This window comes from Phacochoerus africanus, chromosome 2, assembly GCF_016906955.1.
Source record: "Phacochoerus africanus isolate WHEZ1 chromosome 2, ROS_Pafr_v1, whole genome shotgun sequence".
Lineage (NCBI taxonomy): Eukaryota > Metazoa > Chordata > Mammalia > Artiodactyla > Suidae > Phacochoerus > Phacochoerus africanus.
The window spans coordinates 251,872,988-251,887,093 of NC_062545.1; the positions used below are offsets into that span (position 1 = coordinate 251,872,988).

Consider the following 14,106-nt stretch of genomic DNA (forward strand, 5'->3'; position numbering starts at 1 on the left):
TGCAAGGAATTGCAGAGTAGGAGGCTCACTGCCACTATTTGGTGCCCTTTGAGGAGCCCCTAAACAGTCTGAAATAGAACACACTGATTTTCCATCTACTCTTCCTGGGGTTCCATGAATTTGGCGGGAGATTCAGGCAGCAGTCCCTGCTTCTGTGTTCTGGGGTCTCAGGTCATTAAGTCAGTTCAGGTGCTGGAGCTGGGGCAATGCATGCTCCTTAATCCCACTGTGCCACAGGGGAACTTCTTCAAAATATTCTTTTAAATTACAATGGAAATACTGGGAGGATGCTGTGAGGTAATATTATATGCAAAATAGATATATAATTCTTTTACTATCTTTAATATCTTTGTTTTATGACATCTTTGGGAATCAACTGTGCTATTTGAAATGGGAATTTGCTGCTTTGTGCTTACATTTTTTAGCTCATAGCACCATCAAAGTGGATGTTTAAATAAAGAGTTGCTACCTGTATTATGTCTGGTGAATATACTTAGGGGACAGCCATGCTGGCACGTTAGTTTAAAGAAGTTTTCCTGTGAGTCAAAAATAATTTTAAAATTTTATTTCCAAAATCATTTATATACCAGAAGTAAGAATATTCTCTTATTTAAGTGCAAGTTGGGATGGGAGGGGGATAACTTATGACTTCAAGAGTATAAGATGATAGAAACCAAAAGAATTTACACATCAAGGATAATTGTTTTATTTAAAAACAGAGTATTTATATGTATGCATGGGTTGCAGCCCTTAAGGAAAAATAACAATCTTAAAAGTTCTTTTATTTGAAATTCAATGTAAGTAAATATATAATCTTAAACCATAAATTCATAGTTTTTTTTTTTAAACAATGACGTGAAAGTTTTTGTTCTGTTCAAAGGCATCTGTGTCTTTGAACTACAGTAACTGCTCAGTAACTTCTTAGCTGGTTACCCTGTAACTCGAGTGAGAGACTGAGTGTCCACAAATGCACACATTACTTCACGCTGCAGTGTGAAACTTCCATATGTCAGCAAAGCCCTTTGCTCTTTACAAAGCCTTTTCCCGTGCCCCTCATTCAGAAGTCACAGTGCCACACTGTTGGAGAGGTGAAGGCCAACCCACAAGGAACAGGGACGGCCCACTCCACACCCTGCTGCTTCCCAGCAACCTAAGGGGGAGGAGTTGGGGCAAAAGGGGTGGCACCAGATGCCTTTAGTGGTGTCACACTGAAGCAGACTGGGAAGAAAAGGCTAGCTGTTGTTTTGTAACTTCAAAGTGATGGAAAACTGAGGCCAAAACATTAACCATGCCATAACATTTAAACAGAATTAGGTCAAAATGTAGTATTTACTAAGAATGGGTTACAGGATGATGGGTAAATTATGCTAACTTCGATGTCTTTCAGATTTTCCTCAAAGTGCTTTGTTTGTTGGTTTTTAATGGGAAAAACGCCTCTCACTTGCCAGTTGTTAGAGAAAAACAAAAGAAGAGCAGAGGGAGCACCTGGGCAGGCAGATCTGGGAGGGTGAAGACAAACAGATTCCAGGCCTGTTATGTGAGACGAAGAGGGAAACTAGGTCGAGTGCTGAGATCAGGCCTCCCCGCGGATGGCTGGGCGGGAAGCAGGCTTCAGCTACGCTGCTGCTTCCTTAGGGCACTGACTGGCCGGCAGGCGAGGAGAGAAGGCCTGTTGCTTTTTACTGCACCTCAGTCCTCACGCTGTAGCTGATGTGGCATTGGTGCGACTGGCCAAGACTTCTTCATATTGTTGTTGCGTCAGTAACCCTTCTGTTACGCTTTTACTTTCTTCAAATTTGGGCAACACGACTGCAATGTAGCCTTCGGTGGACGGCTGGAGGGGAAGCAGAATATTTAATACTGTCAAATGACAAGGAATCAGACAGAAAGTTTGTGGCTGGCATCAGACTGCTCCAGTCCCCTTTACCTTCTCTTGAAGAATAGATGGCTTATGGAGAATGTCTTCATTCACTTCCATCAACCGTCCTCTGACACAGCTATTTAAGACAAAATTGTTTTGAAGAAAAATATTACCTCATCTGTTCCTCCAAAATTGTGGTTAAAAAGTAACTGACGTAGGGAGTGCCCTTGTGGTGCAGCAGGTTAAGGATCAGGCGTTGTCACTTCAGGGGCTAGGGTTGCTATTGTGGGGCAGGTCACAACTGCAGTACAGGTTTGACCCCTGGCCTGGGAACTTCCACATGCTGTGGGTGTGGCCAAAAACAAAAAAAATTAAATACTAAAAGATAAAATTAACTCACCTAGATATTGTGTATTCTTCTCCATCTGAGCAGTAAATCTTACACAGAGGTGCAAGTTCTGTTAGAAACTGTGCCCCCTGATAATAAAAGGGAGGAAACAATGAACTGATGTACATACTCACTTTTCTTTGAGAAGTAGCTTTCAGTATTAGAATGGGATATGTTCCTGGAAGTACTACTTTAAATAAAAATGACTTCAGCACAGAAAAATCACTCATTTGTTAAAATATTTATATATTAAACGCTTGCTATGGGCGAGGCAACATCCTACGCTCTAGGGGAAAAAGCAGACGAAGACAGGTGATAATAGGTAATTTACATATTGAGAATGTATTCTATCTTAACTTACACTTTATATTTAACTGTAAATGAGAAAGCTGCATGTAGCCAAGTGTAAAGATTTCAAAAGGGTAGAGAAATCTTATCAATAATCAATAATATAAAATTAAACATTATCGAGAAAGGAAAGGATAGCAATATTGTACAAAGTTAGTTTCATTAAGATTCTTACCTTATTTTTATGTTAGAACTTAATAGATAAAGGAATTTCTTTACTAGGCTGAATTACTAAGACTTTCTGAAGAAGGGATTTTTAAAAATTTAATAAAATGCCCTTTGAGGAAAATTTGGAAAATATAGAAAAGTTTTGTGTAGCAGAAAAGAGTAAGTTACTCATTATAACCCACTAGTAGATAGTACATTTTGGTATCTGTCAAAATGAATGTTTGAATGTTATGGCATGATTATAGTTTCATGTACTGCACTAAATGGGTCTACCTAGGGAGGTTCTGACTTATCTACAAGGAGGCTTAGGGGAAAATGCGGCAAGCATGTCTCATGTGTTGCTCTTTTTTTCGCTTTTTAGGGCCTCATCTGAAGCATATGGAAGTTGCCAGGCTAGGGGTGGGCGCAGAGCTGTAGCTATTGGCCCACGCCACAGCCACATCTGCAACCTACATGGTAGCTTGTGGCAATGCTGGATCCTTAACCCAGTGAGCAAGGCCAGGGATCGAAACCGAGTCCTCACGGATACTAGTTGGGTTCGTAGCCCCCTGAGCCACAATGGGGAATCTGTTGCTCTTTTTTCCCCCCAGGAATTTTTACTACAGTGAACATTTGAGATCAAGGTGCTATTCTTCACAGCCTTTTTACCTGACAGCATTCAGGTGTTACCATGTGCACTTCACTCCTCTGCATGTGGCTACTGGTTTCAAAATACTAGTCTGTATGACTCCTCACTGTCTGGAGGAAGGACTAGGGTTTTGTCCCAGAGGGTCTGTCTATCACTGGGTCTCTGTCAAAACAAATGTTTTAACCCCCTTCTGTCACCTCCCTTGGGAGAATAAGTGATTGGCAGTGCTGAGATCCAATCAAAGCTTTTCTACAGTGGGTTCCACCTGCAGACCCATCTCTGCTCCTCAGTAGCAGCAACAGTGTTACTGTCTCGGACAAAGATTTATCACAGGGACATCCTAAGCACTAACTGTTTTACTTGTAATATGCAGACTTTTAAGAAAGGCCCATGGTTTTTAAAGTCCTTTTGCCTCCTGAGTGAGAAAAAATCACTAATTATAAATTAGGCTATTAGGGGCTTTCATGCCTATAAAGAGGAATATACGCAAGGGTCTTCTGGAACGGGAGGGTAAATGGCAGAAACTCTCAGTATGAACTCAGTAAAAGAAGGACCTGATCATCCACTGAAACGTTCCTGTCCAGTGGGATTGTCAGGACACTTAAAATGATACTGAATTATCCTTGATGTGATACCTTCTCTTCTAATAAACTGTCCATCTTGCCTAGAGCTGGAGAGGAGAGAGGTAATGTTTTGTAAAATTGAACACTGTGTGGAAGTAGAGGGTATTGCTAGATGTGTATTAATTTGGCAATGATTTAGGAATGGAAAATGTTATGAAGCAAATATTGTATATTTTCTCGTAGTGGTTTTCTTCACTACCTCAGGACTTATTTTTTCTTTTAAATTCACATGTGAAAAGATATGATAAAGAACTATTGATTGCCTAAGTTTTACAGAATTCAAAATACTGGTTTAGTGAAACTAAAAGAAACAAGCTATCTTGTTATACTGGCATCAGAATGGTTCTTTTAAAGGTTCACCTTCCCCATCCCCCGGGAATCAAAGGGATGGTGGTATAGAACCTAAATGACAGATAACAGTCCTTTGGAAATTATCTCATACTTTGGGTTTCATATTTTTGGTCTGAGAATTTCTTTAAAGTATTCTTAAAAATCACATCAAACTGCCAGGAAGGGATGCTAAGGATACATCATGGGTTCTAGACCAACTGGATCTATCAATATTATGATGATAGAGGATTTAAGTAAAGAAATACAAGAACATACCCGCTTAAATTTCCCAGAGACTTTGTTCTGAAGTCTGCTACAGTTGGTACTGATTTGATAGGAAATACTTTCAATTGTTTTTCCACTTTGAAGAACTGGATGGGATCCTGCCAAAGTGATGACACATATTCTACAAGGAAAAAAATTGATCCCCCATTATTATTTGGTATATTTTTTCCTCCTATAACACAGTATTCCTACTGGCACAGCACAGGTGAACCGACATTTGTGTAGTCAACCTGTCATTTCCCCCCAGTTTCCTCTGGCTACTATTGGAGCTTCACTGAAGAAGAGAATGCAGTGATAAAAATGGAGAAAATGGGACTGAATTTCCTTCCCTGCAAAGAGAAGACTACCAGGGCTGTTTAGATAGTCCTAAGGTGGAAGAGAGGGAAGTGGGCCTGCCTGTATGTATAGGATACCACCTGGGCCTCTACCCTCGCCCTCTCCAGGGGCTTCGGCAGTTCAGAGGTCAGGCACAGGCTGGTGACTGGAGGTAGGAGCTGACTGAGGGGATGCTCCTCCATTTGGATGTTTGGGTGATCGACTTTGTTTAGAGTCGGCTCTGAAAGACTCATTCTTCAACCAAGCTCCTGTAATAAATAATACCATCTTAACACAGTGGAAAATAATCATTTAATGAATATTATCTTAATGCCAGGCTACAGCAGAAAAAAAAATTTTTGATAATTTAAAATACCCAATTTGCTTACCGGTTAGAGTGCTGTAGTATACAATGGTCCTCACAGGGTTTTCCTTTGACATCTAGAAGAAAACAATGAGTGTGATGGCTGTTGAGTCCATATTTACCACCACTGTATGGTACTTTTTTGGTTCATAGAGAATAGTTAATTATGAAGACTGGACACATACGTCACTGCTAGCCCTTCATCATTCAAAAAGATGTACCTAAAGGCTTCCTATAAAGTACTTCAAGAAATCTGGCCCAGGAGTTCCTGTTGTGGCGTAGCAGAAAGGATCAGACTAGTATCCAGGAGGATGTGGGTTCAATCCCTGGCCTCACTCAGTGAGTGGGGGATCCAGAGTTGCCATAAGCTGTGGTGTAGGACACAGACTAGTTTCGGATCCTGAGTTAATGTGGCTGTGGCTGCGGTGTAGGCTGGCAGTTACAGCTATGATTTGATCTCTGGCCTGGGAATTTCCATACGCTGTGGTGGGTTTGGCTCCAAAAAGCAAAAAAAAAAAAAAAAAGAAAGAAAAAAAGAAATAAGAAATCTGGCATGAATGGAATCCATCACCCATTCAGTGTTAAAGTGATGATTAACTCTTTTCTCCATCTTGTTTCATCCTTACTTTAAAATGAGTACACTCATTATTTATTTAAAAAGTGACTAGCAATGCATTTTAGTATAATATAATAGCATACGTTTCGTTGGTCAATTTTAGAGTGATTAACTCATCCTGTTTTGCCCAGGACCATCCAGATGTGAGCAGGGAAAGCCATGCATTCAGCAAAATCCCTCAATCCAGGAATAACTCGGAGGGCTGGTTACATTAAATTTGGTTAATTAAACTTATTCTACTTTAAAATGTCTTTTTTTTTTTTGTATTTTTACAGCCGCACCTGCGGCATATGGAGGTTCCCAGGATAGGGGTCCAATCGGAGCCGTAGCAGGATGCCTACACCACAGCCATAGCAAAGCGGTATCCGAGCTGTGTCTGCGACCTACACCACCTCAACACCGGATCCTTAACCCACTGAGCAAGGCCAGGGATCGAAGCCCTCATGGGATGCTAGTTGGGTTCGTTAACCACTGAGCCACCACGGGAACCCCTAAAATATTTCAATGTTTTAAAAAATGAGTATACCTGTTATCCGTGAATGAATGGGAACACGTATGGGTTACAGGAAGGTTCCCAATGATGCGCCAATCACTGATATTTGATGGGTACACAAAGCGAGCACAAGATAGCTGCTTCCCGAGCAGCAAAAGTGTAATACCTGTGACTTCTCTTCAAGTAAAACTGTTAGATTCTGCTTTCTAAATGGCTCTGTTTTAACCCATCAACTCCTCTCCATCCCAATGCCTCTTAGTTTCCACCTCATCATTTAAATCATTTTATGCATCACCTCTTGGAGGATTGTGCACTTCAAATCCCTTTAGGCACTCAAGGAGACTACAATCAGCTCCTGCGTCCTTGAGGCATCTCACCTTAGACTACCATCTTCCCGCAAGCAACCCACCCACGAGAACTCGCACTGCACTAGCCAGTCCCAGAATGCACCCTGCTGATTTTCAGGCCTCTACGGGTTTGCAAACACCATTCCCTAGATCTACAGGGGAACGCGGAGATCCAGTTCCTTCTGACTCGAGAGAAGCGCTGGGAAGAGCGTGCATGGCTTGTGATCTGTCTTCACAGTCCCTAAAGTGTCAGACCAATGGGGCTCAAAAGAGACTAGCTTCATTTTCCACTTACCCGCTTTGTACCAGCGAGTGAAATAACGATCCACAAGCGAGGGCACCGCAGGGTCTGCGACCGCCACAGGGGTCTCGGGCTCGGTAGCCATGGCGACCGCGGGAGCCGCAATCCCCGCCGTACAGGACCCTGGCGCTGACTCCCTCAAGCAGGGAGGAGGTTGTCTTTCCGGCGCGTGGCCAGGAAACAGCAGTGTGCGCATGCGCACTACTCCACTGACCCCGCAGGCTCCTCCCACCGGCGCCAAAACTGTGCTTTGGGGTCTGACGTCAAAGCGGGGGTCAAATACAATAGGCTGGACAGGAGGACGTAGGGCTAGGGGGCGGTGGCTAGCGCAGCTTCATCCTTTACTTTGCAGGGCTCCGAGGAAGGCCGGCCACGCCTTCTCCGCCTCATTACGTCACTCCTGTAGTGCGCTGCGCGTGTCCGCTTACCTCGCTGTGGAGTCTGCGTTTCGCGGTTCGCTCCTCTGCCCAGCTTCAGTCACTACCGGAGGGGGTCGGGCGGCCCGGCTCCCCTACCCGGAGACCCCGTGCTCATCGCGGGCCCAACCCCTGGCGGACGCACGGCTGTTTGGGCGTCCTCAGAGCTCCACGCAGGTGAGGCTCGCAGGGACGTAGCTAGGGTGGAGGGCATGGAAGCGGGCCTGTGTATCTTGGAGTGTGTTGATGCAGGGCTTCCCCGAATGCCCAACCGATGCTTGCTGCAGGCCTTTGAGTGAATTGTGGCGTGACCACCTCTGCCCTCCAGCCTTAAGTTTTTTGCAGAACAGCTGCCTGCTCCGCCTTCCGAGGGCTCTGAGCGGTGCCGCAGGCTGGGGAGGACCTGCTGCTTCCCTAGCTGCAAGCGAATCCAGTCTCCATATTCCTTTCAGGTGCTGACCATGCTGTTGAACCAATTAACGCGTCAATTAAAGCGAAACGATGCTTTAATTGATAGAAGGTGACAGTAGTAAAGATTCAGGTTGCAGGGCTGCAACCCCTTCTCGCATCTGCAACTTTCTTGGAGATGTTGTCCCTGCGTTTCTCCATGTATTGTGGTATCTTATGGCTGTCTCCCCCGTTAAGCTGTGACCTCCGTGGAGGCAATGATTGTCAGTCATCCTTTGTCCAGAACCACCATTTAGCAACTGCTCAGTAGGTGTTTGATGTAGGTCACAAACCGGATGGTAGGATTAAGTACTGTGTAAAGGATTCAAACCTTACTGAAACTGACAGTATTAATGGCCTGAACCTAGCCAGAACACAGATTGGAACTTGAACCCACGTGCCGGGACTCCAACCGGGCCTAAACCCAGATTGGACTTAAGCCTACAGTTTTAAATTAGAATCGCTCACCCTAAGTCTGGACTCACTGAGGTTCAGATTCTTCATGTCTCCACGCAGAAGGAATTCAGTGAGAGACAAAGTGATAGGCAGGAAATAAATTTGTTAAGGTAGAATGCTTGTGAGAGATGCAAGCGGGCAAGCATGGAAGCCCTGCCCCAAGGATCCAATGGGCTACAGCTTTAAGCAAGCCTGCCTTGTGCTGATGGTTTTCTTGAGCAATTTATTAACTTATAGTGCTTTCCCAATATCCCCTAAGTTTCCCTCTTTAAATATGGTCCTTTATCAGGGCTTTTACAACTACCTGTGTCTACTCCATCCCTAGCATTACATTGATAGGCAGGGCAGTAACCAATGAATAGTTTAATGTGAACCTGTGGGCTCAAGGAAAGCAGACACAGTTTCAGCTTGGAGACAGAAAAGATAGAAATGCTATGTCCCCAAGGGGAAAACTAAGCATTGGTGGAGAATAACCAAGTATTTTATTGAACAGGTTGTATTTGATGTGCTTTTGAGGAATCCTTGTGATAACGTCAGGAGTTTGAAAATATGAGTTTAGCTGTTTCACTTTGGGGAGGGTCAGGGCTAGTCGTTTAGGTCTAATGAGCTTATTAGTAATCTGTTTGGTACAGGTAGGCCATAGGATTGATAATTAGCCAAGAGGGGCAGTGCTGAAGCAACAAGGGAAGAAAATAGAGAGGTTTGTCAGAAGTTTCAGAGGATCCAGGATTGATCTATGGTGTGGAGAGATCTTTAGCACATTTAAAGGCTGAGAAAGAATGAGTGATTGAGGGCAGGTGAGTCAGAGATTGCAGATATAAAAGAAAGGGTACAGATAAGCCGAGGTCCCTGGGAGTTTGATCCTGCTCTTGAAAAAGAATAGGACACTTCTGAGAAGACAGTGTAGGATCAGTAAGGATGATAGGTGTGAACATTTAGTTCATTTTGAGGCTAGAAGGGTGGGGAGGAGGCAGATGGATGACCTTGGCCACTAATTTTCAAAGCTCAGAGATTTGAGAACTCAGGTTTCCTGTCTTTGTCAATCAGGTTCCACTTGGGAAAATAGAAACTACTCAGTATTTCAACAGAATTCAAGATGAAGAATTGGTGAAATAGCTGTTGGAGGAACGAAAAGCAAAAGGGAGCAGTGAAGTAACTTAAAAAGTGAACTGTTGGAAGAAGTTAGAACACTTAACCTAGGTTTGAGGCTCAAAACAAGGGAAACCATTGGGTTATCATGACCTAAGCTGGAGGAGAGGCGTTGTAAAGCTGGTATTATTCTCCTCCAGAATGCAGAGGAGGAGCTCCACATTATTGGATTTCAGGCACTTGGATGGGACACCTGCCTGCTTAGTGCTGGTACCTCTGGGGTGGTTGTGATCAGGCTGGTCCTGGGAGTGCTGGAGACTGGGACCAAGGGCCCCTTTAAGGGTGAAGGCCTATTGCTGGGGCAACATTGATAGCAACAGCAAGGTACCTGGAAGAAGAGAGTCTGTCTCAGCTTCTGCCTTGACTTTCTAAATTCTTGTGTTGGGGTCGCTGTACCCCAGAAGTCCACAGGTTGTTGGTGAATAGAATCCAAGTTCACAGGGAGGCACTTTGGTGGTCTGATCATAGCAGCAGTAAAAGCATAATTATTATTAGCTAAACCAGCCTGAAATTCACCTGGTCCTCTGTCACCTGCCCACTTTTATCCCTTTCAAACTCCCCTCTAGGCAGAATGCCTCTCATCTCAAATCTTCCCATCCTTTCAGATCTTTGAAAGTGGTCAACTTTATCATGTGTGAAGATGAAAGATAAAATCATTTTTTTAAATATGCTTTGAAAAACCCAAGCTTTTTATATAGAATTAAATCTAAATTGAGAGTTGACCTGGAATAATACCAGGTCAAATAATTTCCAGAACTTCTTGAATGTAAATGTCGTGAAAGCCTACAAAAGCATTGTCTGCCTTGATTCTCTTCCTCACTTGCACCATGTGTGGTCCTGCTTTCCTCTTAACTGACATTATATGTTGTCTCATTCATACTGCACTGAATATTTATCTGCTTTAACTTTATGTAGTATAAGAATCAACTCATGTTTGTTCTTTCTTTTTATGGCCGTACCTGCAGCATATGAGAGTTCACTGAGCAAGGGAAAGGGTGGACCCACATCCTCACAGAGACACAGTAGGAACTTCTCATGTTAATTCTTTCATTGGCATGTGTATGAAATGCAAGATGAGAAAATTCACTTTGGATTAAGGTGCCAGTAAGGCCAATGTGGTCTGTTAAATTGTCACCCCTACCTGAGTTAGAAACTTCTATTTATAAACCTTACTAGGATCTGGATATAAATATCCAGCACATTAACTTTTTTTTTCCCTTCTTAGATAATGCTATGCATTAAAGCAAGTCTGATTTTGCCAGTCCAAAGTAGGTTTCCTATTGATCATTCCTTTCTGACCTTTGCTATTGCTCCGGTGAAAGCAGGATAAGAAAACAGAGTTACTTGAAGTAGTTATATCAGGCTTCAAGCTCCTGGAATTATTGGTGATTATTTTGAAGTATGCTGTTGTGATTTCATAGTCTTTTCTTGAGAATAATAAATGGTTTATCTTTCAATTTTATTATTATTATTTTTTGACTGTGCCCATGACATGTGGAAGTTCCCAGGGCCAGGGACTGAACCTCAGCAACAGCAGTGACTCAAGACACCGCAGTGACAACACTGGATCCTTAAACTGCTGTGTCAAAAAAGAATTCTCAATTTTAATTTTTTAATGAAGATACAAAGCCAGTTTATAAATATACTTTGGATTTTTTTTTTCTTTTTGGTCTTTTTTTAGTGCCACACCTGCAGCATATGGAGATTCGCAGGCTAGGGATCAAATCAGAGCAGCAGCTGCCAGCCTACACCACAGCAACGCAGATCCCAGCTTCGTCTCGATCTACACCACAGCTCGTGGCAATGCCTGATCTTTAACCCACTGAGTAAAGTCAGGGATCGAACCCACGTCTTCATGGATGCTGGTCAGGTTTGTTACCGCTGGCTGAGCCTCGACATGAACTCCCTGTACTTGGAATATTAAAGTAATTTTATTTCAGATTTTCTTCACCTGCCAGTATACTTATGTGGATATTTATAGGATTTTTAAATCTGTCAAGGTATAAAGACATCCTCATATGCAAAGATTATTGCTTTCTGATTCATTGCATTCTTCTCACCTTCGGTGCAGAATAACTTTTGTGGAGAGTTTAGAAGAAAAACACTGATATTGACAGTCTTACCTCTTGCAGAGAGTGAGAAAGTAGATTCCACAGCCTCAATCTGTAGACCTTAGATTTACATAATTTGTTAGGTTGTCACTCATTTTTGTTGGATTCAGATTAGATCTTTTTTTTCCTTGGTTTTTCTAACTCCTCTGCTCCCTGGACCATTTTGCTTGTATCGGAGCGTCATTATTCACCAGTAAACTGAGTCTCTTTCTCAGAGAAATGAGGCTTCATCAAGGGATATGCGTCCTTTCCTTTCAGGAGTCGCTGCGTCATGAGGAATCTAAAGTTGCTTCGGACCCTGGAGTTCAGGGACATTCAGGCTCCCGGGAAACCTCAGTGCTTCTCTCTCCGAGGTGAACAGGGGACAGTGCTCATTGGCTCGGAACATGGACTGGTAGAGGTAGACGCTGTCACGAGAGAGGTGAGTGAGTGATGAGAATGCTGGCACTTGGCCTGCCTCTTGAGTAGGCTTTTTCCAAACTTGCTTCCCCAAATAGTCTTCACTTTCAATCTTTCTGAATTCATTTCCCCCCAGATAAATATCCCCTTTGCTTTATAGTGATGGCATATTAGACATAACTGAAATCATACCCTTTTTTTTTTAATGAAAGCCTTTATTAATATGCTTCTTTCATCCTGTCACTGTTATGTGTATATATTTCTTTGGCCTCGCCCACAGCATGTGGTAGTTCCCAGGCTAGGGATCAAACCCATACCACACTTAGTGAACAGAGCTGTGCTGTAATGACAACGCTGGATCCTTAACCTGCTGTGCCACAAGGGAATTGCAAATAATACCCTGATTTTCACTCTCTTTTTACTTCAGTCTAAGTTGGCAAAACTCTGACTTTATACTTTGTGGAACTGGCCTGCTTTTCATCCTTGCTACCATGTAAACACTATAACAGTTCTCAAGTGGGAATACAAATGAAAATTAAAGAGCTTTTATTCTTTTAAAACTATTTCAGGCTCCTTCCCATACCACCTAAATCAGAATCTTCACTTCCAGAGCATGAGCATATGTGTATTTCAAAGCTCTTTGGGTTGATTCTGATATCTTTCCTTAACTATATTTTGCTATTTCTGCATTTTATGTGATTACTTTCTTAGTCCTCTCTTCCCGTACTGTGTAAATCTCAGAAAATCAGTTATTAGCTTCTGTTTTTATTGAACATTTTCGAGCAGACCAGGCTTTTGTGTTTTTCTGGCAAAAATGTCACATTGTTTTTTATGTTAAAGATAGTAGAGTTGTGATATTCTCATATGAAAGTTGAGATTTTAATCTGGGAAGAAAACTTTTAAAAAACATTTTTAAAAACTTGTAAAAGATGCATTCAAAAGTATTTTATTTCTGGAAATACTATGAGTTGTTCTTTTTTGGGGGTTTGACCATGCCCCTGGCATGTAGAAGTTCCTGGGCCACGGATTGAACCTACATCACAGCAGTGACCCTTGGCAATGTCAGATTCTTAATCCTCTGTGCCACAAGGGAACTACTGAATTGTTCTTGAAAGTAGATTGACTCAATTTGTTTGTTTGTCTGTATTGCGAAAGGTGAAAAATGAAATTCCTTTGGTGGCCGAAGGCTTCCTCCCAGAGGATGGAAGTGGCTGCATCGTTGGTATCCAGGACTTGCTGGATCATGAGTCTGTGTGTGTGGCCACAGCCTCTGGAGATGTCATACTTTGCAACCTCAGCACACATCAGGTAAGTTGAAGAGACCAGTGAGGAGGAAATCTCAGGCATCTTTAAATGCCCTTTTTTGTTTTGTGTCACTTGTTTTTCATATAAGTTTGAAGTATCATGAACCATAATGCTTAAGCATCTTGCAAAATAGAGGCTTTGCATGATATAAATCTTTACAGGAAATTGTTGGCTAGGCTTTAGCTTTGTATCAGGATTCTTCTAAAATTCAGTTTTGTCTGCTGCATTTATTAATCAGAATAATCAGAACATTCCAAATAAGAACTTAAAAAAACCCCTCCAACCTGGCCACTCTTGTGTAGTGTAGCTCACCTCTTAGGAGATTCTGACCCTGAGTTGTAACCTTTATTTCTCAACTTAGGAAGTCTGAAATGTTTATGTGGCTTACGTTTTCTGTTCTGGATGCCAAGTAAGCCTCTCCTTGAGGGCTAACTTTAGAGTCCCTGAGCTGCAGGTGCTAAGGTGATGAGCTCTCATGATATGCACATTTTATGACCACAGAGGAGCTAGAATTCAGCCATTTGCCTCTTTCTCTACTCTAGCCTCAGGCTGTTTCTGGATTTCCATCCTCATCTTCGTGACAGCTTTTGTGAGCTTCGTTGATGATTCCCTTAGTTGTGTTCTCTTTAACACTAATGTGTCACCAGAGTCATGTTACTAATCATGGGATAATAATAGCAGCTAACATTTCTTGAATGTTTATAATATGCCAGGCACTTTTTCAAGTGTTTTTCATGCAAAGTTGTATTAATCTTT

The 14,106-nt window shown here is 42.5% G+C and overlaps 2 protein-coding genes across 3 annotated transcripts in view; one reads left to right on the plus strand and one right to left on the minus strand.

The window, feature by feature from the left end:
- Window positions 1-550: 550 nt before the first annotated feature.
- On the minus strand, window positions 551-7,239 carry LOC125120216 (protein Abitram). The gene is made up of 6 exons (XM_047768104.1): window positions 7,062-7,239; window positions 5,336-5,387; window positions 4,623-4,752; window positions 2,262-2,338; window positions 1,928-1,997; window positions 551-1,834 (listed from the first exon to the last, which is right to left on the minus strand). The coding sequence occupies exons 1-6, from the start codon at window positions 7,150-7,152 to the stop codon at window positions 1,697-1,699; spliced, it is 558 nt and encodes a 185-aa protein (XP_047624060.1). The 5' UTR covers window positions 7,153-7,239; the 3' UTR covers window positions 551-1,696.
- A 203-nt stretch (window positions 7,240-7,442) lies between these two features.
- Window positions 7,443-14,106, plus strand: part of ELP1 (elongator acetyltransferase complex subunit 1) — a 75,927-nt gene continuing 69,263 nt past the window's right edge. The window contains exons 1-3 of one of the 2 annotated variants that reach the window (XM_047768105.1): window positions 7,443-7,660; window positions 11,905-12,067; window positions 13,201-13,353. In XM_047768105.1, the coding sequence (XP_047624061.1) occupies window positions 11,918-12,067; window positions 13,201-13,353 (303 nt within the window). In that variant the 5' untranslated portion in view covers window positions 7,443-7,660; window positions 11,905-11,917. Of the gene's footprint in view, window positions 7,661-11,904; window positions 12,068-13,200; window positions 13,354-14,106 lie in introns of those variants that run through there. The other variant, XM_047768107.1, reaches the window with a different exon arrangement.